This window comes from Mustelus asterias, chromosome 9 (genome assembly GCF_964213995.1).
Source record: "Mustelus asterias chromosome 9, sMusAst1.hap1.1, whole genome shotgun sequence".
NCBI lineage: Eukaryota > Metazoa > Chordata > Chondrichthyes > Carcharhiniformes > Triakidae > Mustelus > Mustelus asterias.
This window is the reverse complement of record NC_135809.1, coordinates 124400662-124425187: the sequence shown is the minus strand read 5'-3', so window position 1 is coordinate 124425187 and position 24526 is coordinate 124400662. Positions and strand designations below refer to the sequence as shown.

General features: G+C 43.9%; 1 protein-coding gene across 2 annotated transcripts in view; it reads right to left on the bottom strand.

The window, feature by feature from the left end:
- Window positions 1-24526, bottom strand: part of nav2a (neuron navigator 2a) — a 385063-nt gene that overhangs the window by 84131 nt on the left and 276406 nt on the right. For both annotated transcript variants that reach the window (XM_078220996.1, XM_078220997.1), the window contains 3 exons: window positions 11201-11361; window positions 9987-10175; window positions 4856-4908 (listed from right to left, as the gene is read on the bottom strand). In XM_078220996.1, coding sequence (XP_078077122.1) covers window positions 4856-4908; window positions 9987-10175; window positions 11201-11361 — 403 coding nt within the window. The remainder of the gene's footprint in view (window positions 1-4855; window positions 4909-9986; window positions 10176-11200; window positions 11362-24526) is intronic.

The following is a 24526-nucleotide window of genomic DNA, read 5'->3' as shown; positions in this document are numbered from 1 at the left end:
ATCTGTTGAAGGGAGGGGAATTCCCTGTGTCCAAAGGGATGGGGGCTCCCTCTCTCCATGGGTTGGAGGGTCCTGTGTCTCTAGGTAGTAGAAGGGGCATGGTCCCCATGTGCATGGAGTGTTCCCTGTGTCTGTGGAGGAGGAGGAGGAGGGGGGGGGGGGGGGGGGGAGAGTTCTTTGGTTGTACTTTTAGTTTTGTTAGAATGGGGCTTTAGAAACAGTGCCCAATTTCTGGATGGAGAGTGGGGTGCCAGCCAGGAGAGCACTGGAAATTCAAAAGTTTGAAGGTGAATAAGTTAGGAAATAGATTTTCAGCAGCATAGAAGTGGAATTAGGCCATGGCATGGCGGCAGAAGCAACTCGTGTTTCGAAGGACAGGATATAGGGTCAAAGGTTCAACTTTGGGTTGAACTGGGCTCAGAGCTTGTGACCAATGAGATTTAGCCCTGGACAATGGCTGGGGTCAAGGGTTATGCAGATAAGGTGGGAAAGTGGAGTTGAAGATTGTCATGTCAGGTCAGTCAAAATCTCATTGAATGACGGAGCAGACTCAATGGGCCGAATGGCCTACTTCTGCTCCTACGTCTTATGGTCGAATCATTGACAAGGATACTGGGAGCCGATGACATTAGTTTTTAAAGTTTATTTGTGTCACAAACAGGCTTACATTAACACTGCAATGAAGTTACTGTGAAAATCGCCTAGTCGCCACATTCCGGTGCCTGTTCGGGTACAGTGCGGGAGAATTTAGCACGGCCAATGCACCTAACCAGCATGTCTTATGGACTGTGGGAGGAAACCGGAGCAGCTGGAGGAAATCCACGTAGACATAGGGAGAACGTACAAACTCCACATAGACAGTCACCCAAGGCTGGAATCAAACCTGGGTCCCTGGCACTGTGAGGGAACAGTGCTAACCACTGTGCCACCATGCCAACCCCTAGAGAGAAAGCAGCAAAGGCAGCTCAGTGAAATGGTCTCAATCTTAGTGACAAAACTTCAGCAGACAATCTGGAGGGACATTTCTGGCAGTAACTGGACACTCGCGTCTAAGAGCAGAGGCCTGTTTATTTTGCTTTTTAAGACCATTAGTGCATGCAGAAAAGCTGTAGTTCCCAAGGAAGGTGGTAACAGCACATCTGATAGCATAAACAATTACAAGGCTGACTAACCATAATTCTGGATTATTTTATAGAACCATCCCAATTACAATTTGCTATGCTGTGAATGGTGATGTATGAGACATCCGTGGAAAAGCAGCACAATTTACAAGTGACTGCTTCTATTGATACTATGATACAGAATTGCATAGTAATCTACTATTGAGCCCATGTGTTAAACAGTGATATTCAGTGATGAGTGTATTACTCTTTTGTCTTTGATAACCACACTCCTAGTAGCAACAGGAAGAGAAAATGTTTGTGATGTATACATATGTTATATACTCTGTTTTATTTATGTATATAATATACAGATATGTATGTATATAGGGTGTGAGGGTCCAAGACTTCACCCTATACAGTTTGCTATCTCAAAAATGTTCAAGTTGGGAAAAAGACCTAAAATTGCTGAATCCATGTCTGAATATGATCCTCAACAAAAACAGCTACTGGCAGTATTGAAGAAATTTGCACCTCATTATCCCTGAAGAGCTACTAATGGCCTATAATGGGCTGCATAGACCAATTTAAAGAGAGCTCTACAAAGGCCATTTGCATTTCCTAATGCAGGCTGGCCAACTGAAGTCTGTTCATCTGCTAACCTTCCTTTCAATTCTTAAGAGCTGAGACATGTAACAATCTCAGGGGACCCACATCCCTCGTCAAAGACAGTGTGGAGAGGTGGGAACCATGTGACATGGACCTCTGGCTGTTGGAACCGGTAATATTGCCTTGCTGAACTGCAAAGCATCTGTCTGCCTTTTTATTATCGCAATAGACAAGGAGCTCTGGTCCAGGTTGGACACCTGGCCCCATCTACACTACTTCTATTGGAAATTCTGTACCATCCCCTACAAAACTGATCCAATTCTGCATGCCAACCTCATTGCGTGAAGTCAACATGGTTGGAAAAGTGAATTATGCAGTACTGGTTTTCATCCTATCTACCTCAGTGAAGGAATAGCTCATTGGACTTTGATTCTGGACTCTTGAACTCAGGTTAAACAATTTTTCTTTTCTCTGCACAGTAAACCTTTCTTTTCTCCATCCCTCTTTTACTATGCAATGCAAAAGAGGCAATGTTGCCACCATCCTCCTGCATTTTGTGTGTGTGCAAATAAACTAACCCTTCGAGTTCCTCCTATCTTGAATTTGCTGTGGGGTAATTAATAAAAAAACAGATCGCACCAAATATGTCACAGCTTGTAAAGGGGGAAGCAAATCAAAAACATCATTCTGCTTCTGGGTGGATGGTGAGAGGCGAAATTTTCTTTCAAGTTTATTTAATATTGTCACAAGTAGGCTTACATGAACACTGAATGAAGTTACTGTGAAAATCCCCTAGTTGTCACACTCCGATGCCTGTTCAGGTACACTGAGGGAGAATTTAGCATGGCCAAAGCAACTAACCAGCACATCTTTTGGACTGTGGGAGGAAACAGGAGCAACTGGAGAAAACCCACGCAGACACGGGGAGAACATGCAGACTCCACACAGACAGTGACCCAAGCCCGGAATCGAACCCTGACAGCTCTGACAAAGGATCATCTAGACAGTCAACGTTGGCTCTATTCTCTCCCCACAGATGCTGTCAGACCTGCTGAGACGTTCCAGCATTTCCTGTTTTTGTTAATTAAGTGCTTAGTTGCACCGGCAAACATGACGGCCAAATTTTGCACAACAATGGGCTAAATGACCAGATAATCTGCTTTAGTGGTATTCATCGAGAGGTCAATGCTGCCCCAGACACTGAGGAAGCTCCCTTGCTCTTTTTTACTTCGTGACTTGGGAAGAATTTGCAAATTGGCAAGTGACTGACTTGAATTAGTGACAGAAGCAAGGCTACAGCTCGAAACCAGCTGTAGGAAGCAACTTTTCATAGTGTTCTGGAAGGAATAGTTTAGTGGCGATACTATGGTGATACTATATTGACTGTCGCGTTGGAATGAATGGAAGCCCTTTATGCCAAGTGTAGGGAAAATGAAGATAAACTATGATATAAATAGCCAATGCATCATTGTACAAGCACACCAGGAAATAACACTGCCCACAATTTTGATGCTCAGGTTAGATACTTACAAGGATTACAAAACCTGTCCACACCCTAATCAGTTTATTTTTGTGCATCGCCCCAAAATACCTTCAAGCACTTGACAATAACAAGTTCTAAAAGGAACAGCAACAGGGCTGATTTTTCTAACAAGTATAACTTAACCATTCCTTAATCTTTTTTCGTCATGATCATATAGAATCAATTAATCAAATCATGCACAGAATTCTAACCTTTCATGAATGTTTCTTGAATCCAGTATATAAACCACGAACATTTTAAAGTATAACATATTACAGCTACAATTATTATAGGTATAACGTTGCATGTTCAATGCATTTTGACATTATTAATTTACTAACCAACTCAATGTGAAGTACGCTACCTGATTGTTTAAAATTAATTCTAACAAGTAAGCTCTCGTAAAAATAAATTGCGCAGTCAATCATCCCATCAGTTCAGCAGAAGAAAAAGAACCAAGTAACTAATCTACAGTTTATACGTTTTATCAACTCAAAGCTAATTCTCATTGATATACATTCAATTAAATTAAACCCACGTCATGAAAAGAAAACCTATGAATGGGTGCACACAGATTCAAACATCTTCCATCGGTGAAATCCTTGGCTTGGGTGGCTGCCTGTATGGAGTCTGCACATTCTCCCCGTGTCTGGGTGGGTTTCCTCCAGGTGCTCCAGTTTCCTCCCACGGTTCGAAAGACGTGCTGGTTAGGTGCACTGGCCATGCTAAATTCTCCCTCAGGCGCTGGAGTGTGGCGACCAGGGGATTTTCACAGTAACTTCATTGCAGGGTTAATGTAAGCCTGCTTTTGTCACGGATAAATAAAACTTAAAAACTTACAACAAACTTCACACCAACACCTACCATCAGCTGCCTAGCAGTGAGAGTTAACGTTGCCATCATGCTGGAGCTACTTGTTTAGTCATTGTCGCTGATGAAACGAGAACTGTGCAGAGGGACTAAACCCGAGGACGCCACCCAGACTATCACATTTCTGAGCCACCTTGAATTCTTACTGGACGGAGGCATTTGATGTGCAAGATAAAACATAAATAACAGCTAGCATGCGACTGACAGGTAAAGTGACATCACGGGTGTGGTCACAAGATGTTAATGTTTGCGTGCGCAAGGCAAAATTAAATCCTGCTAGAGTGAGACAATGATGCAACAATCTGTTTTTCCAAAACAACTGTTTAAAAGTGATGATTCACAGCAGCGAAAAGCACTCCCTCCCCCTTCTGTAGCAAACATGCACACGGAATTGCAACATATTAATATTGCTTAATGCAAGGGTAAAACATAGCTTTCTGGCACCAGGCTATGAAAACCGTGTACCTAATTTTAAAAAGTTGTCTGTAATAATGCCTAGGTGCAATTTTAATTTTCTATCTACCACCAATATAATAGCAGGGTTTGTACTGCTGAAACTAGTATCTTTTAAACTGGAATTTCAGATTTGAAGTCATTACCAGGCGGAGGATAAGAAGCAAACGGTCAAAACATTACTTTAAAAATTCATGACATGGAAAGACCTTCGCATTCTGCACTAAACCTTCTTGATTATTGTGTTTTAAACATGTAGGGAACAAGGAACAAACAAAGTAGTCGAACTGTTGGTTCTTACCGTTGAGTAAATAGAAGAGGTGCTGGAGACCAGAGACAGAGAAGAGCCATGAACTGTACAAAATTTCGGGTTGCAACAGGATTTTCCGGCCAAGAAGAGAAGGAAAATGAAAACTATTAGTCAGGTCAGACCATGTCTGAAAATCAGTTTTTCAGTCGCGATCGATAATGGCTAATATCCCAGAATTTGAGGTAATAATGTCAAGGCCATTGTTGTTCACCACCATTAGTATGCAAAGCTGACAGTAATGCCACAAACACAGTTGAATGAGGAAATGTGGGTGTTGCAAACAGTGATATTCTGCTCCTCCACAGTGTTTGCACACAGCATCTTTAGAAATCACTGACTTGAAGTGAACTTCAACTATTTGCAAACTCTTCTCTCTGTAAAAACCATTGAAAATCCTATTCCCATCCTATTCATGTATTTGTCAAGACGCCCCTTAAAAGTCACTATCGTATCTGGTTCCACTATCTCCCCAGACAGTGAATTCCAGGCACCCACCACCCTCTGTGCACCTTAAGCCTATGCCGCCTAGTATTTGACTTTTCCACCCTAGGAAAAAGCTTCTGACTATCCACTCTGTCCATGAATCTCATAATATTGTAGACTTCTATCAGATCGCCCCTCAACCTCTGTCGTTCCAGTGAGAACAAACCAAGTTTCTCCAACTTCTCCTCATAACTAATGCCCTCCATACCAGGCAACATCCTGGTAAATTTTTTCTGTACCTTCTCCAAAGCCTTAAAAAGGCGTTTGCCCTGATATTTACTTTCCTTCCTTAATCCCATATGTTGTAATTTTTCTTTTGCTTTCTGCACAACAACATAAATGCGATCGAAATTCCCTGCTTTTTAACTTCTTGCTTTTCTGTCTTGCGAATTCTTCAATATGATTGGCTGATCAGTCTACCCACTCTTTTGTACAATCCCAAAGATCCCACATAGAAAGCATCAAATTAAAACTGATGTGGAAAATGAGAAATCCTATGCTCCAGATCTGATAAATCTTTGTGGGCAGTTTTTGCCAAGGCAAATGGCAAATCCTTCATTGATAACCAGCAAACCCAGGCTACTTATTTATCATTTCCCTCAAGTCAACAGACACATTTTTCTTTGATCTCTTCAATCACTAATACAGTCCAGTTTGTCACAATAATGCTGCTGGATTTTTAAAAAAGCTACAAATTACACTCGTGCTAAATGCCAAAACGTTTTGCAATGTAGATAGAATCCCGACAGCGCAGGAGGCGGCCATTTGGCCCATCGAGTCTGTACCGACCACAATCCCACCCAGGCCTTATCCCCACAAGCCCATGCATTTACCCTAGCTAGTCCCCCTGACACCAAGGGGCAATTTAGCATGGCCAATCCACTTAACCCGCACATCTTTGGACTGAGAGGGGAAACTGGAGCACCCGGAGGAAACCCACGCAGACATGGGGAGAATGATGCAATCTCCACACAGGCAGTGACTCAGGGCTGGAATTGAACCTGGGTCCCTGATGCTATGAGACAGCACTGCTATCCCATTGTACCACCGTGCCACCCGGTTGCAAAAAAAACCAGATGGTGGGGGCAGAGAATCATGGCAGAATCTGGTATATATTCTTGCATCTGGCATAAATATAAAAATTTATTGCTTCTAGAAAAACAGCAATTCGAAAGTTAGGCTTTTGAGAGAAAAAAAAATCTTCAAGCAGGAAAGCCAACCCACCAAAAGTGCTGCAATGATATTGCTGTCCAGCCCCAATAAAGCAGACGCCAAGTTTTATCGAAAAGTGCCTGCCATGTTGATAGTTCACTAATACCCCTTATCCTTTGAAATGCTAGAATACTTACAGTGCAGAAGGATGCCATTCAGCCGATCATCTTATCAGGGCTTACCCTGTAACCCCAGGTACTTACCCCACTAATCCTCCTAATCCTGGGACACTTTGGAGCAATTTAGCATGGCCAGTCAACCTAACCTGCACATCTTTGGACTTCTCTGGTAGGCGTCACTAACTTCTGTAAGCTTCCATAGTATGTCCATATTTAGCGATTTAGTGCCTGGCCTCAACTCTTCTCAATTCTGAAATGAAAATCCTGAACAGAAGCTCTGCTTAGATGTCTCAATGAGTTTAATCAGAGAATCGGTGAACCATGATGGCTACGAAGTTCCCAAGTTGAGTTCCTGGTTTGTGTTGTATTAATTGATCCCAGCAGAGGCACAACACACGGCATGAATGCCTCTGGGGAAACAACCACCACGGAGATTCCTCAGCTCATACTCTAACTCATGGTTTACTTAATTCCAAGCATCCCTCGAATAAATTTATTTTAAGGTAGACAGTGATTAGGGGAAAACCCATTGGATTTTTCTTGTTTGCTGGCTAGGGAGGGAATTCTAACTTCTCGTATAATAAAGCTGTAGTTTTTTTTCTGCCTCTATTAACTGATCACTGTGTGGTAATCTACAGTCTACAAGATTGGTCACTAAGGTAAGCAATTGACTGAGAAAACAAGAGTTTTTCTTTCTACTATATGCGTGTCTCAAAACAGTAAGAAGTTTAACAACACCAGGTTAAAGTCCAACAGGTTTATTTGGTAGCAAAAGCCACACAACCTTTCGAGGCTCTGAGCCCCTTCTCAAAACAGGCAGTAGTTGAGTATGGAGATAGGGGCAGCATGGTGGCACAGTGGTTAGCACTGCTGCCTCACAACGCCAGGGACCCGGGTTCAATTCCCGGCTTGGGTCACTGCCTGTGTGGCGACTGCACATTCTCCTCGTGTCTGCGTGGGTTTCCTCCGGGTGCTCCGGTTTCCTCCCACAGTCCAAAGATGTGCGGGTCAGGTGGATTGGCCATGCTAAATTGCCCCTTAGTGTCAGGGGACTAGCTAGGGTAAATATGTGGGGTTACAGGAATTGTGGTCGGTGCATACTTGATGGGCTGAAGGGCCTCCTTCTGCACTGTAGGGATTCGATCATTCTATTCTAAGATATTTTCTGGAAGTTTATTAACTGGTTTTTGCATCTTAGTCACCAAGGTAACCTCAAACAGCAACTTCAGAAAATTGCAAAGGATAGTGGGTTACGTTGGTTGGCCATGCTTAATTTTCCCCGGTTATGGGGACTAGCATGGTAAATACATGGGGTTACGGAGATAGGGCCCGGGTGGGGTTGTTGTCGGTGCAAACTTGATGGGCTGAATGGCCTCCTTCTACATTGGAGAGATTCAATAATTCTATGAATTAAATAAATGTTTGATGTGCTATGGTCTGGTTTATTTAACCTGCTCCTACAGAGGGAAAGCAAACTTTGCTGATGACACAGGCAAGAGTTGGCTAATGAAAAACAACCCGAGATGTCATGAGAGTCACGAGACAACATTCAACGCCTTCTGTAAAATCATGGCAACGATTTCTCATGCATGTTCAACCTAGGTTTTTTTCAGAACATAACAAACTTGGCTGTACTATGAAGGTTTGCAGATAATATAAAGTCAGTAAAAACTCCCACCTCTCTGGCAGCTTATGCCATTTCTTATTTGAGCAACGTTCATCTGTTGTGTAAGATCGTATCACCACAACAGGGTAAACACCAGGGTTAGTTTACAGTAACCAATGTGTCACGACACGTATGCAAAGCAAATAGGTCCCAGTCTCAATGTAAGAGGCAAATGGTCTTCAGGAGAGAAAGTTTAGCAAATCATTTTTAGTTTTAGGTGGCAGAAGAAATGGAGCTGAGAGTTGCTTCATCCTGAACGGCATCACATTTTCTACTCAAATGGCTGAGGAAGCAGTTATAATTTGATATCAAGGTTAACAATCCATTGAATGGCTTTATCTGACGCAGTGTTAATGGTTGTGAAAATGTTGCAAAGACAGTTCTTGACTTTTTTTTAAATAAAGTTTGCTGGTGTCAACATAAAGAAACGGTTTTACAATGCATAACAGTTTCCAAATCAAAAATTGCTTGAAAGTCACATAGGCTTGCTGTCTTTCAGATAAGGAGCTTGTGCTGTATTTCAATAGGGACATCTTTCATGTGCACCAGGCAAAGAAATGCAGTATAGGTACCCCAATCACCAACCATCCCCAACACTGGCTCCACCACCAATCTAAGTGCGTGCTGCGATACTGTTAAGAGTTTGACTATTTAAAACCATAAAATTCATTACTGCAGCTTCCCAGTGCTTGACTGAAAATCAAGATTCAAAATTAATAATTTCCATCCAATTGAGGAGTGTTTTTCCCCTCACAATTTATTATTGTAGATGTGGGAGCACTTTATATTGACCTAGAAGCAGAAGCAGGCCATTAGGCCCAAGGAGTCTACTCCTCTATTTAATGAGATCATGACTGATCTGATGTGATAATCCTCAACTCTACTTTCCCACCTTATCCCCATAATCCTTGATTCCTTTAGGATATACAGCACAGAAACAAGCCATTTAGTCCAACCAGTCCATCCTGGCATTTATGCTCCACTTGAGCCTCCTCCTATCTTTTCTCATTTAAAGCTACCATCACAACTATCTCGTCCATTCGCTTTCAAATGCTTGTCTAGGTTCCCCTTAAACACACCTATTGCCTTTGCTTCAACCACTCTCAATGGCAGCAAGTTTCATATTCTTAACATTAGAAACCATAGAAAAGTTACAGCACAGAAAAAGACCATTTGGCCCATCTTGTCCATGCCAGCCCGAGGACACTCCGATGCCCTTTCTAATCCCACCTTCCGGCACCCGGTCCGTAGCCTTGTAGCTTACACCACTTAAGTTGCAGATTCAGGTACTTTTTAAAAAGAGTTTAAGGTTTCTGCCTACAAAACCAACTTGGGCAGCAAGTTCCAGATACCCACCACTCTTTGTGTAAAAAAGCTCTTCCTCATGTCCTCTCTACACCTACTGCCACTTATCTTGAATCTATGTCCCCTGGTCCTAGAATTCTCCAATAGGGAAAGACTTTTATCCTGTGTACTCTATCTCGTCCCCTCAATTTTCTTTTAGGTAAAGGGGTTTCTTCTGAATTATATATTTCATCAAAGCATGAAACAACATTTTTGCATCTGTTAAGATTAATTTTAAGCTCTTTCTTGCAGCTAAAGTTTAGCACCATATGGAGAATTCAATGTAGTCATGGCTAACCTTCCTCAAATCCATCCCGGAATGATCCAGAGCGACTCATTGTCCTGTGCTTCTCATCCAAAGACATGGAACTGTTCCGGAATCTGGAATCACTGTATGGATCGTACGACCCATCCTGATTGGATACGCTGTGACAACGTAGCATGCTGGGATTTGAGAGACTCATCTGGGCAGCTGTGGTTGGGCTCGCTGTTGAAAGGAAAGTCTATTTGTGATGCACGGCAAAACCAGAATGCAAGACTGTAAGGTCCTTCTCTACACCTTAGCTATGACTGTAACACTATGGCTGGAATTCTCCTGCCATTCGCGCCGGCAGTGCACCTGCACCCCCACCCGTGGGTTTCCCGCCGGCGTGGGGTGACATCAATGGGAATTCCCACTGCTAGCAAACAACGTGCCACCTCCCACTGGCGGGAAACACACCGCTGGGAGGCCAGAGAATGCCGGCCTATATTCTGCACCCTTTCCTTTCCTTCTGCCCATTGTACTCTATGAACGGCATGCTTTATCTGTATAGCACACATGAAATAATACTTTCCACTTTTCGTACCAATGCATGTGACAATTATAAATCAAATCATATGCATTCCAACAAAGAACTAATCCCAATCTAACTCTGAATAGGTTATTTTTAAATCCCTTCTCAAAAAATGGGTGGTCATTTGTGAAAAGTAATTAGTTTGAGATTTTTTTTCCATTGTAGAACCTTTATTGTAAGCATACTCTATCATCTTGATGCATAATAACCAATCTGTATCTAATATTCAGCCTAATAGGTTTTTCTTCTTCAGCGTATTGCTCTCTCAATTCTTAATTCGGAATCCTTTGAAGATTGTGGAGTTAGAACAGTTGAAACTGATTATACAATTCCACTGGTTTGTGCCCAGGAGGAAATGTTCTCAAGGAAAGAGTCCTCTGCACAAAAGTAATTTTACACTCGAAGCTCCAGCAACCTCTGTTCCAGCACCTGTTACCTTGTCGAACTGCAGCAAGTCAACTGCTTCAAGAGATAACGTGGCTAAGGAAGGAGGTTAGGGAGGAGAACGATTCTTCACAAGTTAGTTCCACACAATAGGATGAACCTTTCAGGTGCTAACTTCGCAGACATGTTGATTATCAGTAATTCCGCAATTCACTTCGCTTGCCAATGTGTAGAGGTACGACTTTACATTAAAGCCAAATGAGCATGTCGCTCTTTAGGTTGGAGCCCTCACCTAACTGGGAGAAGTTAAACCTCGTTCCAGAGGGTGACGTGATGCTAGATCCTGGGGAAAATGGTGAATTGTTGATATTCTCCTGTAGTCCAACTGCAGAGTGTGAACGCAACCACTCTTTGGTCTCATCGTTACTTCGCAGTTGAGATGAAGGAGTGTACCTGTGGAAACATCAATCATTTTCGTAAGATCGTGCACTCAGACTAAGACATGGACTGCTATATTGCTGCAGGTTATTTTCACTCCAGTTCCCATTTTTAATAACAAACTAATCCAGCAAATGGTGAATACAATAGACACTGGAATCTGTTTTAGTATATGCGAACGTAATTAGATACTTCTGTGCAGCAAACTTTATTGCAAATAACCTGCAGATTTTGTTCACCCCCAAGATAAATATTTTGTAGTATGTTCCATTTATTATCTGAAAGGGACAAAAGACTTGGGGTGGAATTTTACTGGCACGTCTGCCCGAGGTTCATACGATCCCACCTGAGGTCAATGGAGAATGACCTCATTCACCGAGCCTCGCCAGCTCCCGAAATCGGGGCGGACGTGCCGGTAAAATTCCGGCCTTAATCCCAAATACCTCCTTCTTTAACACCCATCTCTCTTTAATTACCTCTGCATTAACATTTAATTTTGATTAAACAATCACATCTAATAAAGTGTGGTAGACCAGTCAGAGATCATTGCATTGCCTTAGCTGTGTACCCTTGTGTGTTATGGAATTAGCACATTGGTCATTGACTGGGTCACTTCCAAATCATCGTTGTAACATATTTTAATGAGTTCTCCAGTGATCTTTCTTGCTTAAATTTGGTGACAGAGAATCAGGGCACACAGATAGCAAAAAACGTATGGGGATGAATTTTCCCATTCCGCCCACCACGGGAATCGGAGCGGGCGAGGGGCAAACTGTGGAAAGGTTCATTGACCTTGGGTGGGATTTTATGGTTTCAGGACGAACGTGGCCAGAAAATCCTGCTCATCGTGTTTATGGCCAAAAGCACAGCTCCAGGAAATTCTGGCTCATTTTCATCATAGAATTAATTCTAGAAGGCATTCGGCATGCTTGGTTTCATTGGTCAGAACATTGAATACAGGAATTGGGACGTCTTGTTGAAGTTGTACAAGACATTGGTAAGGTCACACTTGGAATACTGTGTACAGTTCTGGTCACCCTATTATAGAAAGGATATTATTAAGCGAGAAAGAGTGCAGAAAAGATTCACTCGGATACTACCGGAACTTGATGGTTTGGGTTATAAGGAGAGGCTGAATAGACTGGGACTTTTTCCTCTGGAGCATAGGAGGCTGAAGAGTGATCTTAGAGGTCTATAAAATAATGAGGGGCATAGACAAGGTAGATAGTCAATATCTTTTCCCAAAAGTAGGGGAGTCTAAAACTAGAGGGCATAAGTTTAAGGTGAGAGGGTAGAGATACAATAGGGTCCAGAGGGGCATTTTCTTCACACAGAGGGTGGTGAGTGTCTGGAACAAGCTGCCAGAGGTAGTAGTGGAGGCAGGTACAATTTTGTCTTTTAGAAAGTATTTAGACAGTTACATAGCTAAGATGGGTATAGAGGGATATGGACCTAATGCAGGCAATAGGGACTAGCTTAGGGGTTAAAAAAAGGGGCGGCATGGACAAGTTAGGCAGAAGGGCCTGTTTCCATGCTGTAAACCTCCATGACTCTGATACGTCTCAGCCCTCAGAACAATGGCAATGTGCCACATGGCACAATACATCTTTGCTTCGTTGGCACCACCTCAGAATTTATTTCCAAATCAAATAGAGGTAGGTGCAAGGAAATGAAGAGGGGGCAAGGCAGTGGAATTAGCTTTTGATTCCTTTAGCAAAGAGCTTGCACTGGCACAATGGGCCAAATGGACCATCTATTTGGCTCGCTGCTATAAATCAAACAGTTCATCAAGACTAACAGTGCAATGATGAAGCACAATCGAAACATCTCGGATAGTGCCCAAAAATTCAGCTCTCAATCACTGTTCAGGAATAACTAATTCAATAAGTTTGGTGTTTGAATAATAATTGGACTCTGTAATGAGCAGTTTAATTTGTTCATCCTGTCTAAAAAATTTAATTTGTTTGCCAATTGTCTATAGATACAGATTCAGAGCTGATTGTCTCTTAATCCTAGTTCTCAAAAGACTTTTTCCAGCAATCACAGCATAAATATCTTGCGTTCTATACTATGTCCTATAGCAGTCTACACATTTCTAACACAAAATGTACAATTGTGCTTGAAATGGAAATGGGTGAAACAGCTACTGAAGGACTGAATTTTCATGACCACGCAGATGCGGGAATGGGTTTGGGAATGCAAATAATTGGGTTTTCTTTTGCAAATGATTAATTTTGTCTGTTGGAAATTTGAATTTACTGTGCCTTCCCAATCCGGCAGTACTTTTTGAGTGGTCATTTCAGAGGTCGGGAAGACTTTGTGTCACAGTCCCCACCGTTGTGTGCCAGAGAGGAAATGTGAATTGGGCATGGAGTTGCTCACAGATCTATTAGTGTATAACTGAATGTTAGAACAATATCAAAAGGGCTAAATAACCTACTCCTGTTCCTTTGCACCTACATAAGAGCAGATTCAGGGAAACACCAGAAATGCTTAGTTTCTGGGAGTATATGTTTCAACGAAATCTAAACGGACTTGTTCAGCGAGGCATTGTGCACCAATATGGGCACCTCAGCAAGGTCGGACCTGAGGGCCACAATGCCTTCCAGCAATCGTGCCAAGGTTTACGCTGGGATGTGAAAGAGGTGCTACTGAGGAGAGGCTGAGCTCTTTCACACTTGCAGGAGTCAAGGTACTTCCCATCTCAGTTGGATGAGGAGGGGACGACACGGTGGTTAGCACTGCTGCCTCACAGCGCCAGGGACCCAGATTCAATTCCGGCCTTGGGACACTGTCTGTGCGGAGTTTGCACATCCTCCCCGTGTCTGCGTGGGTTTCCTCCGGGTGCTCCGATTTCCTCCCACAGTCCGAAAGATGTGCGGGTTAGGTTGATTGGCCGTGCCCTAGTGTCAGGGGGCTTAACAGGGTAAATATGTGGGGTTATGGGAATAGCGCCTGGGTGGGATTGTGGTCGGTGCAGACTCAATGGGCCAAATGGCCTCCTTCTGCACTGTAGGGATTCTATAATTCTAAGGTATCAAGCTAAGTTTGCCAATGTCAGGGAGTGGGTGGGTGAGAGGGGAGAAGGAAGGAAGGAAGGAATATTACACATTTTATTTGAAATGTAGATATTTCTGCAGTTCGCTGTAAGAAAGGCAGAGAAGCTGCATACATTCTGCAACTCACAAGTACACCAGCCTCTTGCACAATTGCAATCCAAATTGCTCCATCTCTAGCAGATGTGCTATCAGCTGCCAAAGCCCTCACTCTCTGGGTTTTACTCCTTAAATCTTTCTATCTCTTTTAAGATGCTCCGTAAAACCTTAACTCTTCGGCAAACCCATTGGTCACTTGGTCCTGATATTACCAGATGTGACTTGGTGTCAAATGATGTTGGATAATGCTCCTATGAAATACCTGCAAACATTCAACAGCCCTAAAGGTGCTAAATAAATGCACGTTGTTGTTGCAAAGCATTGACAAACTGTTGAGAACAGGACAAAATAATCATCGAGTGGATGCAAAAAATATTCCAGGTTTTGAATCATGCAGCATGCATACAGAAATGAAAACAGTCACCAGAATTAGAAGGCACAATGGCGTGATCCAGTATCTCCCATGCATAAGATACAGAGTTTAACAACTTACATTGCATTAAAATGAATGGATTCGTTAGCCTTTACCATTCATTTCAAGTGATGGAGAGATTGTTCGCATGCTGCATTTCAAAGCTGTTTCATGTTGCAGCTTAAGCTGTGAAAGTAGTTTCTTATTCTATTGTCCCTTCACAATAATATGCATCCTCAAATACTCTATGTAGAATACAAAGGGCCAGATCGTTTGGTAAAAATAACTATGGGGCCAAGAGTGGGGTTTCTGTGCTTCCCTGAAATAAATACCTATCAACTTGCCAGGACAAGTTAGAGTTCGTCCAATCCAATGAATGTACCCTTTTTAGTGGTATGACATGTCTTAATTATTACCAAACAATCTCTGACACTAAAAATGAACCTTTACAAGTTTGGAGGCTCATTCATCAGGATTTTAATTGTTAGAAAGCTGGCCTAAAAGTCAGTCGGCACCTTGGTGACCAGAAATCGGGCTGCCTCGCAGTGATATTGTGTTGGCAGGGGGAGGCCTTAATTAGTTGAAAGTGGGACCTCTGCCCCCATATAGAGAGTTATTGGCCAATTTGATCTGGAATCTAAGCGGTGTCAGAAGACAGTAGTGACCACCGCTGGGACTACAAACAATCCCCACAAAGAAGTGAAGATGTATACTGGACTGAAGGTAATCCTAGCTTTGTGCAGGTAAGGAAGTGAGACTCCAGTGAAGTGGGGGGTGGGGTGGGGGTCATGTTAGATAGGTCAGGGGGAAAGCAAAAGTGGTGGTGGTGGTGGGGGAGGGGGGGGAATGCCCAATGGGCACACTGGACGCCCCACAACAGGAGGTAGCTTCCATTTCCTGCACGACAGCAGCCCGTGCAGTCAAAGCTGCCAGGTTCCTCGCCTTCCTCCACAGGATGAAAGGTTGTGCTGGGGGTGGAAAGTGACAGTTAGCTGTCCAACTAAGGGCCTCACCAGGCCTCAGGGTGGGTGGGCAGCCTTCCGCCTTACCCGTCCCCAGCTCGGGAGTGGACTAGAAGGCTGGCCACACGCTTCAGTTCACGGGATGCCCTGTCTTCAAAAAAGCCAGTGTTGTCAAGGGCGGGGACATGAAATTTAGCCCTTGGCCTGCAAGTAAATTACATAAAGTTGCCCTTCGGAGTACAGTATTGCCACAACCCTGCATTTATAATTAAGCACAACCCTCTATCAAATAAAGAACATTTTTTAGTGACCCCATATTTTAAGATAAACAAATAAATATACAAGTTGACAAGAATCAAATCACCAACAAGCTCATTCCACATGGAGGCATGGAACTGGAATTTAAGAGGTACCACAGTCCCCAAAGCCCCCCAGCTAAAAAGATTGAAGGAGAGAATTTTAATATTGCTTTAAGGCAAGACTTACACCTCGGGAGGTCTCGCCTTAGTCCTATCCAATCAGCTATCCAGAAGCTCTGTAGTCTCAGCAGCGCCAGCTAAGACTTGTGGCCACTACTTGGACTATAGGCAGTCCCACCACAACAGGGGCAGGGGTGGGAAGCTGGGTTTAAAAAGCTGGGGCAGGGGTGGTTTCAATGCAGGAGTCGTTAAAGTGGAGAATTACCTTGAGGAGGGAGTGTGCGTCTGATCGGTCCAGAGGATTCACAAAAGAACTCCCCTCCTTACCCAATACCAGCTAAAGCTGCTGGGCCTCCCACGTCACGTGGGTCCCCCTTCCCTCTGCTCTGCATAAAATACTGGCCGCAGTGGGATTAGGCCCTTTCGTGAACCACAGAATTCCTAGAGTGCAGAAGGAGGTCACTTGGCCTGTGGAGTCTGAAGAGACTCTCCACAAAAGCGTCTTACCCAGGCCTAGTGGTTCCCCCACCCCACCACCCACATTTCCCTGCTGCTGTACCCCTCCAAGTCTACCCAGACTCTCAATCTCTCGAGGAGGGGGGTGGTGCCTCAAGCACATCCCAGCCCACAACCTGCCGGAGCCTGCACCAACTCCTCGTTTCACAACCTCTCCGCCCGACCCACTAGCAGCGCCCTCCCCCCCCACTCCCCCCAATCCACAAAACCCTCCATGCACTTTGCTCCCGGAGTGCCTGACATTGCAAATCTACTTGTCCAACAGCCAGCCAGCCACTCAGTCTGGTCAGCTCCGGTTGTGAAACAAGAGTCCAAAAATGATAATCAGGTCGAGCTGTTAAGATTTGGCAGGACATCTGGGGACCGTGAGACCTCACTCCCCCTCCCTCGCCGTCAGTATCGCAGTCAGGGTTTCTGCCTCATGTAACGGTCACGCGTCAGTTTCATGTTCTCTCGTCAGCGTCATGTCTGACAATTCATTGTGCAGCTTTGTGCAAGTCTAAGGCTGATTGTCACCCACATACCAGAAACATTAAAGACGTATGGACGTTGGAGCAGTGGGTAAATGAATGCTTCACATGACACAGAAACAAACCAGGGGGAAAAAGCAGTCGCAACACTGCAATTAATTTCCATGCCTCCGGGTAAGGAAGGCGAAAAGGTCTGTCACGCCACCTGGCACCACCCCCACCACACACACCCCCCCCCCCCCCCGCCCCTTCCCCGAGAAAGAGATTGGCCCGCCATTTGTAAATGGCTCCCTGATCTCCACGCTGGGACACGGTTCTCCCTCTCCACAAAAAAATGAAATGGTGCTGCCACACCCCTTTCACCAGGGGAGTACCACCCTCTTACCAAAGAGGGGCATCCTCCATCCTCCCCCCACCCACAAATGATGGGTTACACCCCCACCACGCAGGCATGGATTTACATAATCCTCCAGCCGCCTGCGTTTATTTTCATTTCCTTTCACCTTGAATGGATCTCAAGTACCCCATTGGTCCTAACCGCAATGTTGACAGTCTAAATCTGGTTTACAGCCTGTGATTTCTTCAAAATGACTGTGATTTGCGACAGTGGCTAGCAATGCTGCCTCACAGCTCCAGGGGCCCGAGTTCAATTCTGGCCTCAGGTCAGTGTCTGTGTGGCGTTTGCACGCTCTCCCCATGTCTGTGTGGATTTCCTCCGGGTGCTCCGGTTTCCTCCCACAGTCCTAAGATGTGCAGGTTCGGTGGATTGGCCATGCTAAATTGCCCCTTAGTGTTAGAGGGACTAGCAGGGTAAATACATGGGGTTATGGGGATAGGGCCTGGGTGGGATTGTTGTCAGTGCAGGCTCGATGGGACGAATGGCCTCTTTCTGCAGTGTTGATATTGTCTGATTCTATGAAAAGAGGAACCTGACTGGGGCCGGCGAGGCATGTCGAGTGAATATCGAGAGCCCTCACACATGTTGGGAATCCCTAATTTTTGTCCGACGTCCCATTCACCAGGGCATCGGGATTCCTGCCAGCTGTCTGAAGAGGTCGGAAAATTGGGTCCTTTGATCCTATTATTCCAAACTGAAATACCCCCCACTGCAGGCTCAGTTAAAAATTATTCTTGGGCTCTGCCTTTCCAAATCCACCAAACACTGGCATTCCTGTCAGCTTAGTAGCAAAACCCCATCAGTGACACACAAGATCAGGGATCACAACACAGCATGGAGAGAAATAAACTGGAAGAGAAGACAGGAAGGCCAGGCCAGGTTGCACCTTGGTTTACCTCCAGCAGCCCCATTTAGCTGACGATAAAAAGATCTGTAGCACTCCGTTAAACCAAAATCAATATTAATCCACCTGAGGGAAGGCAGAAGTCGTAATACTATTTGATTCTGGGTTGCCTGATCTATAAAACTGAGACAATGGGCCTGATTTTAACTCTGTGCAAGGGGGTACGTTTCAAACGGGTTAAAATCAGGTCCAGTCTGTTGCTCAGCTGACAAAAATGTCCGTGCTTGAAGGGTTTGAAAGGCACGAGGGTGTAAACATTCAACATTCCCTTTCAAGGCAAGTCAGTGAGAAAACTGAAAAGCTACAAGCTTCCCTCTGGAAAGCACTTCTGTCATTTTAGTCTTGACTTTCTTTGTGCCAAACACTCATGGGTTGGATTCTTTCTGGTCAAGCGCCCACCCCAACCCCCAACTTCAAGGTGGGACTGGGAAGATTTTCAGAGAAACATGCAGTTACTCATTCAATGTGTACCCATTCCTGAATGATTTTGCTAGAGGCAGGTCACCATTTGCAGGAACTACCTTCCTGGCAGTGGTGGGTAGCAATCTGCTCAAGTAGTTGCCATTTGTGGACTGATTAGGGACGCCATTGGGACCTTACTGGCAGCAGATAGCCTCTTCTGTGGCCCCCCTGTACTGTTTCCCCTAATTACTCCCCCCGCCCCCCCATCCCCTAACTGAGGACCCAAGCCCAACAAGTGCCAAGAGGTGGCTTCCAAGTGGCTGGCTTAGGAGGATAGGGGAGACAGCCTATTGTAACCATTGTACCCAAGTTGCAGCCATTAGTAGGGCCACGGCTGCCGCTGCTTGCCATCCTGTGAAAGGTTTAATTTTATTCCACTCAATACTTCCACAGAGAGCACCTGATGTAGGATGGCTAAATTAGGCTTATAAAACACAATCATGGTTTAAGAACACTAACACAACACTGACTTAAGAGTAAATGATCTTAGACTATAGAGAGCACTGACGAGAGCTGTCGTTATAGAAGGCAGCTCAAACTGAATTACCAATACCACTCATTTAAAACATGTATTTTGAATTTATAAAATGGATGTAGTTTGCTTTCAGAATACATTTTGTGAAAACTTCAATGGCAAGATACAGCAGGGCTTGATAGGATGTGGTAGCAGACAGGGCCTGCATTCCATGGGACAATGGTTTTACTGAATGTGGCTACTTTATCAACCGTTGTCGGGAACAAGATGGCTACCAATGCCAGTTTGATGAATAGAACTATACAGCTCCAAACTCATAACACAGGTGTAATGCAGACATAAGGGTTTTCTCAGGGTCAGATGAGTGTCATGTGGGTTGAGTCAGTGGGACTCATTCTCCCATCTCACTGTCCAGCGTCCTGTTGCTGGGCAACAGAAGGGAGGTAACGTCTGTAATTAATGACAGATGAAATCCCATGAGGTCAGGATGTATATTGTTATTGGCTGGAGTTAATGACAGTAATGATTCTTGACCGATTTGCATCGTTTACTGGATAATACCCACTGGAAAGGTGGGAAATTTATGATTTTGATAATGTAAATTGCCCTCGCAGAGGCATTGTATTTCAGAATGATATTGGGCTGCCAGCATTCTCTACCCAGAGTGCCGGGCTACTTTATATCATTCTCCCATTTGATTGTTTGGTTAGTAAAGTCACATCTTAAAATCAGTACACTGAGTTTCATGAGTCTCTGTATTTAGCTTAAGTTTAGCAATACAGAGTCCACAGAGAAAAGCTCCATCAACAGCACTTCAAAGGGTTAGGGCTTTGGCACTGTGCACCTCTGACTGTGGCTGACATCCTTCCAAGGCAACAGGGCCTAAGGTTGGGCCTGCAGCCTTGGGAACTTGTCCACAACCGAACAACAATCCTGGACATGGTCTCTGAAAGATCTCCTGGGTGGGTACATGGACAGCAGGAGCAGAGCAATGACCCTACTCATGCTCATAGCCTAAGAGCGGAAAGTTCTGCCCTTATGTAAAAACGATGTAGTCCAAGGTGCACTTCAGTCCCAAAATGAGATGTATCTATTCTTCTATGAACCCGAAGCTCGAATTGTTTTACCTTTTTACTCAAAAAGAGTTTGACCCTTCGCCTCCACGGGACCAGCAGAAAATTTTGGTAACTAATAATTAAGTGCGGGAAAAGGCGGCCATACACACAATCAAGACTCAAGACAGGTGACCTGCAGCCATCAGCCATGTTTGTAAAAGCACTTGTGATTCATGCTCACGAAACAAACATTGTGTCGAGCAAAAGCCTTAAGCAGCTTCGAAATTATTCCAAAATCCACGCTGCGTGATTGCACAAAAAAAGCGAAATGATAAAACAAAGCGATCGAGACGCTTGCAGAAATGGAAATATTCCACCAACGCCACACGCACACACACACACACACACAAAGTGCCGACTGCTTGTGCCACAAAAAGCAATGATTCATGAGGGAAGTACCAATACCTGAATCCCTTCTTAGGCAAGGTATTCCTATCAAGTTGCGGATCACTGTAGGAAAGTGAGAAGAAAGCTAAGAACAATTCCAGTAGGAAGTTAACAGGTTGCAAGGTTTAAAAAAACTATGACAACAGACACCAAATATTGCTTTCCTCAGCAACGAGATTCGATAACAAAATGGCATTTTCTTAAATACGTATCGGGATATGAAGTTAATGACATTAAAAAAAAGTTATATCAAACTGTGCTACATAACTAGGGGATCTGTGGTGTTCCAAACGCAAAGATTGTATTCTAAACTGGCCCTCGATCTCACAAATTGAAAATCCAGAGAAATCTCGCAGCTCTGACTAAGGGCCATCCTGACTCGAAACATTGGCTCTGTTCTCTCTCCACAGATGCTGTCAGACCTGCTGAGTTTTTCCAGCACTTTCTGTTTGTGTGTCCAAGAAATCACAAAGAGGTTGCTTATTGTTAAGAAATATTTTCCTTGTTTGCAATGTGACATCATAGAATCCCTACGGTACGGAAGGAGGCCATTCGGCCCATCGAGTCTGGGCCAACCCCAATCCCACCCAGGCCCTATTCCCGTAACTCCATGTATTTACCCTGCTATTCCCCTGACACTAAGGGGCAATTTAGCATGGCCAATCAATCTAACCCGCATGTCTTTGGATTGTGGGAGGAAACCAGAGTACCCGGAGGAAACCCACGCAGACATGGGGAGAAACTGCAAACTCCACACAGACAGTGACCAGGGCAGGAATTGAACTCAGGTCCCTGGCACTGTGAGGCAGCAGTGCTAACCGCTGCCACTGTGCTGCACCTAGAGAAGATACCAGAGAATTATCTTCAGAAAACACTGGAAACACGAAAGGTCACATCCTGAAACTTTGAATTCTGTTTCTCTCTTTCCAGGGACGGTGCCAGACCTGCTGATTATTTCCAGCATTTTCTGTCTCTTGGTTCAGATCTCCAGCATCGGCAGTCTTTTGTTTTTAGAATTATCTTCAGTCATTTCCATCAGAAACTGTAATGGGTGAATGTTTCTATTCAATTACCAATCAGTAGGTTTGTTGGCAGTTCCAAGTAGGGTTGCCACCCTCCCGAATTGGCCTGGAATCTCCAGGAATTTTTTAAAAAACCATCCCCAGGACACTGCTTTCTGCAAACCTGGAGAAAAATCATCAGGATGTTCAAGAGAATGGTTTCTTTTTTTGGAATTTTCTTTGAAAGTTTCTCTTCACCGGATGGAAAAACATAGAAAAATGGAGGGAAAGGAAGGATGTTTAGCTGACATCCAACTGGATCATGAGTCTTTTTGCTGTCTGATTGGTGGAGGAAGGCAGTGCATCACAAGGATGGCCAGCCAATGCTGGAGCATAGGGGCAAACATGTGATGAAACCTCCAGGAAGACATTTGATCACAGTTGGCAACCCGAGTTATAAGTCACTGGCTTTGCATTGTACAACTCATGAGTGGTGCTTTGCAGTCGATGATACCTCTTAATCACATAGCAGTAAAAATATGATTTCCATTCGGTGTATATTTATTTAATCCAAGTGACATTTTGGCCGGAATTTTACTGCCCCGCCCACCACGGGAATCGGTGCAGGCGAGGGGCGGACAATGGGAAGGTCCGTTGACCTCGGGCAGGATTTTATGGTTTCAGGACAAGCAAGGCCCTAAAATCCCACCCTTTGAAGATAATAAGCAAGATGCTGTTCAAAATAAACTTCCACCTCTTAAAGCGGGAAATATTTTTAACACAATATTTGAAATGAAAAGTTTTGATTCAAGGGTGAATAGATCTAAGTGTCAAGGTTTTTTGTATCGAGGCCGAACAAGGGGAGCCGATGGCCTAGTGATATTATCGCTAGATTATTAATCAAGAAACTCAACTGATATTCTGGGGACCCGGGTTCAAATCCCGCCAAAGCAGCTGGTGGAATTTGAATTCAATAAAAAATATCTGGAATTAAGAATCTACTGATGACCATCAAACCATTGTTGATTGTCAGAAAAACCCATCTGGTTCACTAATGTTCTTCAGGAAAGAAAATCTGCCATCCTTACCTGGTCTGGCCTACTTGTGACTCCAGAGCCACAGCAATGTGGTTGACTCTCAACTGTCCTCTGAAATGGCCCAGCAAGTAACTCAGTTCAAGGCCAACTGGGGACGGGCAATAAATGCTGGCCAGCCAGTGACGCCAACATCCCATAAAGGAATAACAAAAATCTCATCGGTTTACGGATTAGGCATGACAGGTTTTTCTTTTCGGTAGTCATGATGATCTCCGTCACTCGTCAGCTACTGCATACAACTTACAAGGTGTTTGGACCAAAGAATTCTGAGTCACGATGGTTGTTTAAAGGTGCAAAGATCAAACTGAGAACTGAACGAAATTTCATCAACTAAAAGAATCCCATCTTACTGTACTGAGGAAATGCAATGACGTTACTGAGGCCCATGACGATGACCTCTTGGAGTATGAGCTCCCTGATGGAGGAAATAATGATTGCCTGCCCAATCAGGGAGCCTCACCTGTGTATATAATGAGGTGTGTCAGGAATATTGACACTCTGGATTCTGACTTCGTACCTGAAGCACTCTTGGTACTGGAGATAAGTTTGTAAATGAAGGGAATCTAGTGAAGGGACACTGGCCTCTAAGGCAACTATGTTCTTATTTTTTGATGATCCATATACCAGCATCTATTTATAAACAATGTTATGTTCAGATGGTATAGACTTATCCAAAACACGAAACCAATATTTTTATTGATCTGATGCCTGAATCATTTGGACCTTGAAATGGTTCAAGTGTAAAAGATCAACTGGCGTTATGGCCACTCAAGCAAGCCACCATTGACAAACAGCACGAAAGAGAATCCCACAATCAGAAGCAAGCCATTTGTCCGCACCACACACACATACACACTTTTAGAATTGGGCAACACATTAGATTTGATGCAGATAAATGTTGGCATGCCATGGAAAAAACAATCCACACAAGGGAATGCTAGTGTGATTGAAGAAATAGATAACTCAGACATTACTTCAAAAACTATAAGTGCCAAGAATGCTGCTTCTTAGTCAACCTTCTTAAGATTACATGTCTCAGTGAAAATAGATGATCCTTTGTTATTTAATTACAAAAAATTGAGCCTATTATATTTAACTAATAAAAGTGCCTGTTTTTAATGTTTTACTACCTTTCTTCATGAACTAAGGCAGGGAGGGACACAAGTTTGTCAAAAAATAGTGCAGCTGAAGGGGGCACTGTCGGAATTGAAAAGTATCTGGTTAACATATTCCTATTTGTTCATCAGCATACAGCTCAGTACCTGCGTGCCGATTAAACCACATTATTTGCATGTGGGATCATTTGAATTAAAACAGCCTGTGGCTTTTCACGCTCATCTTTCTCCTCAAAAGGTAATGAACTTTTACTAAAATACAGCTTTATAAACAATGGAAAATAAAGTCCCTG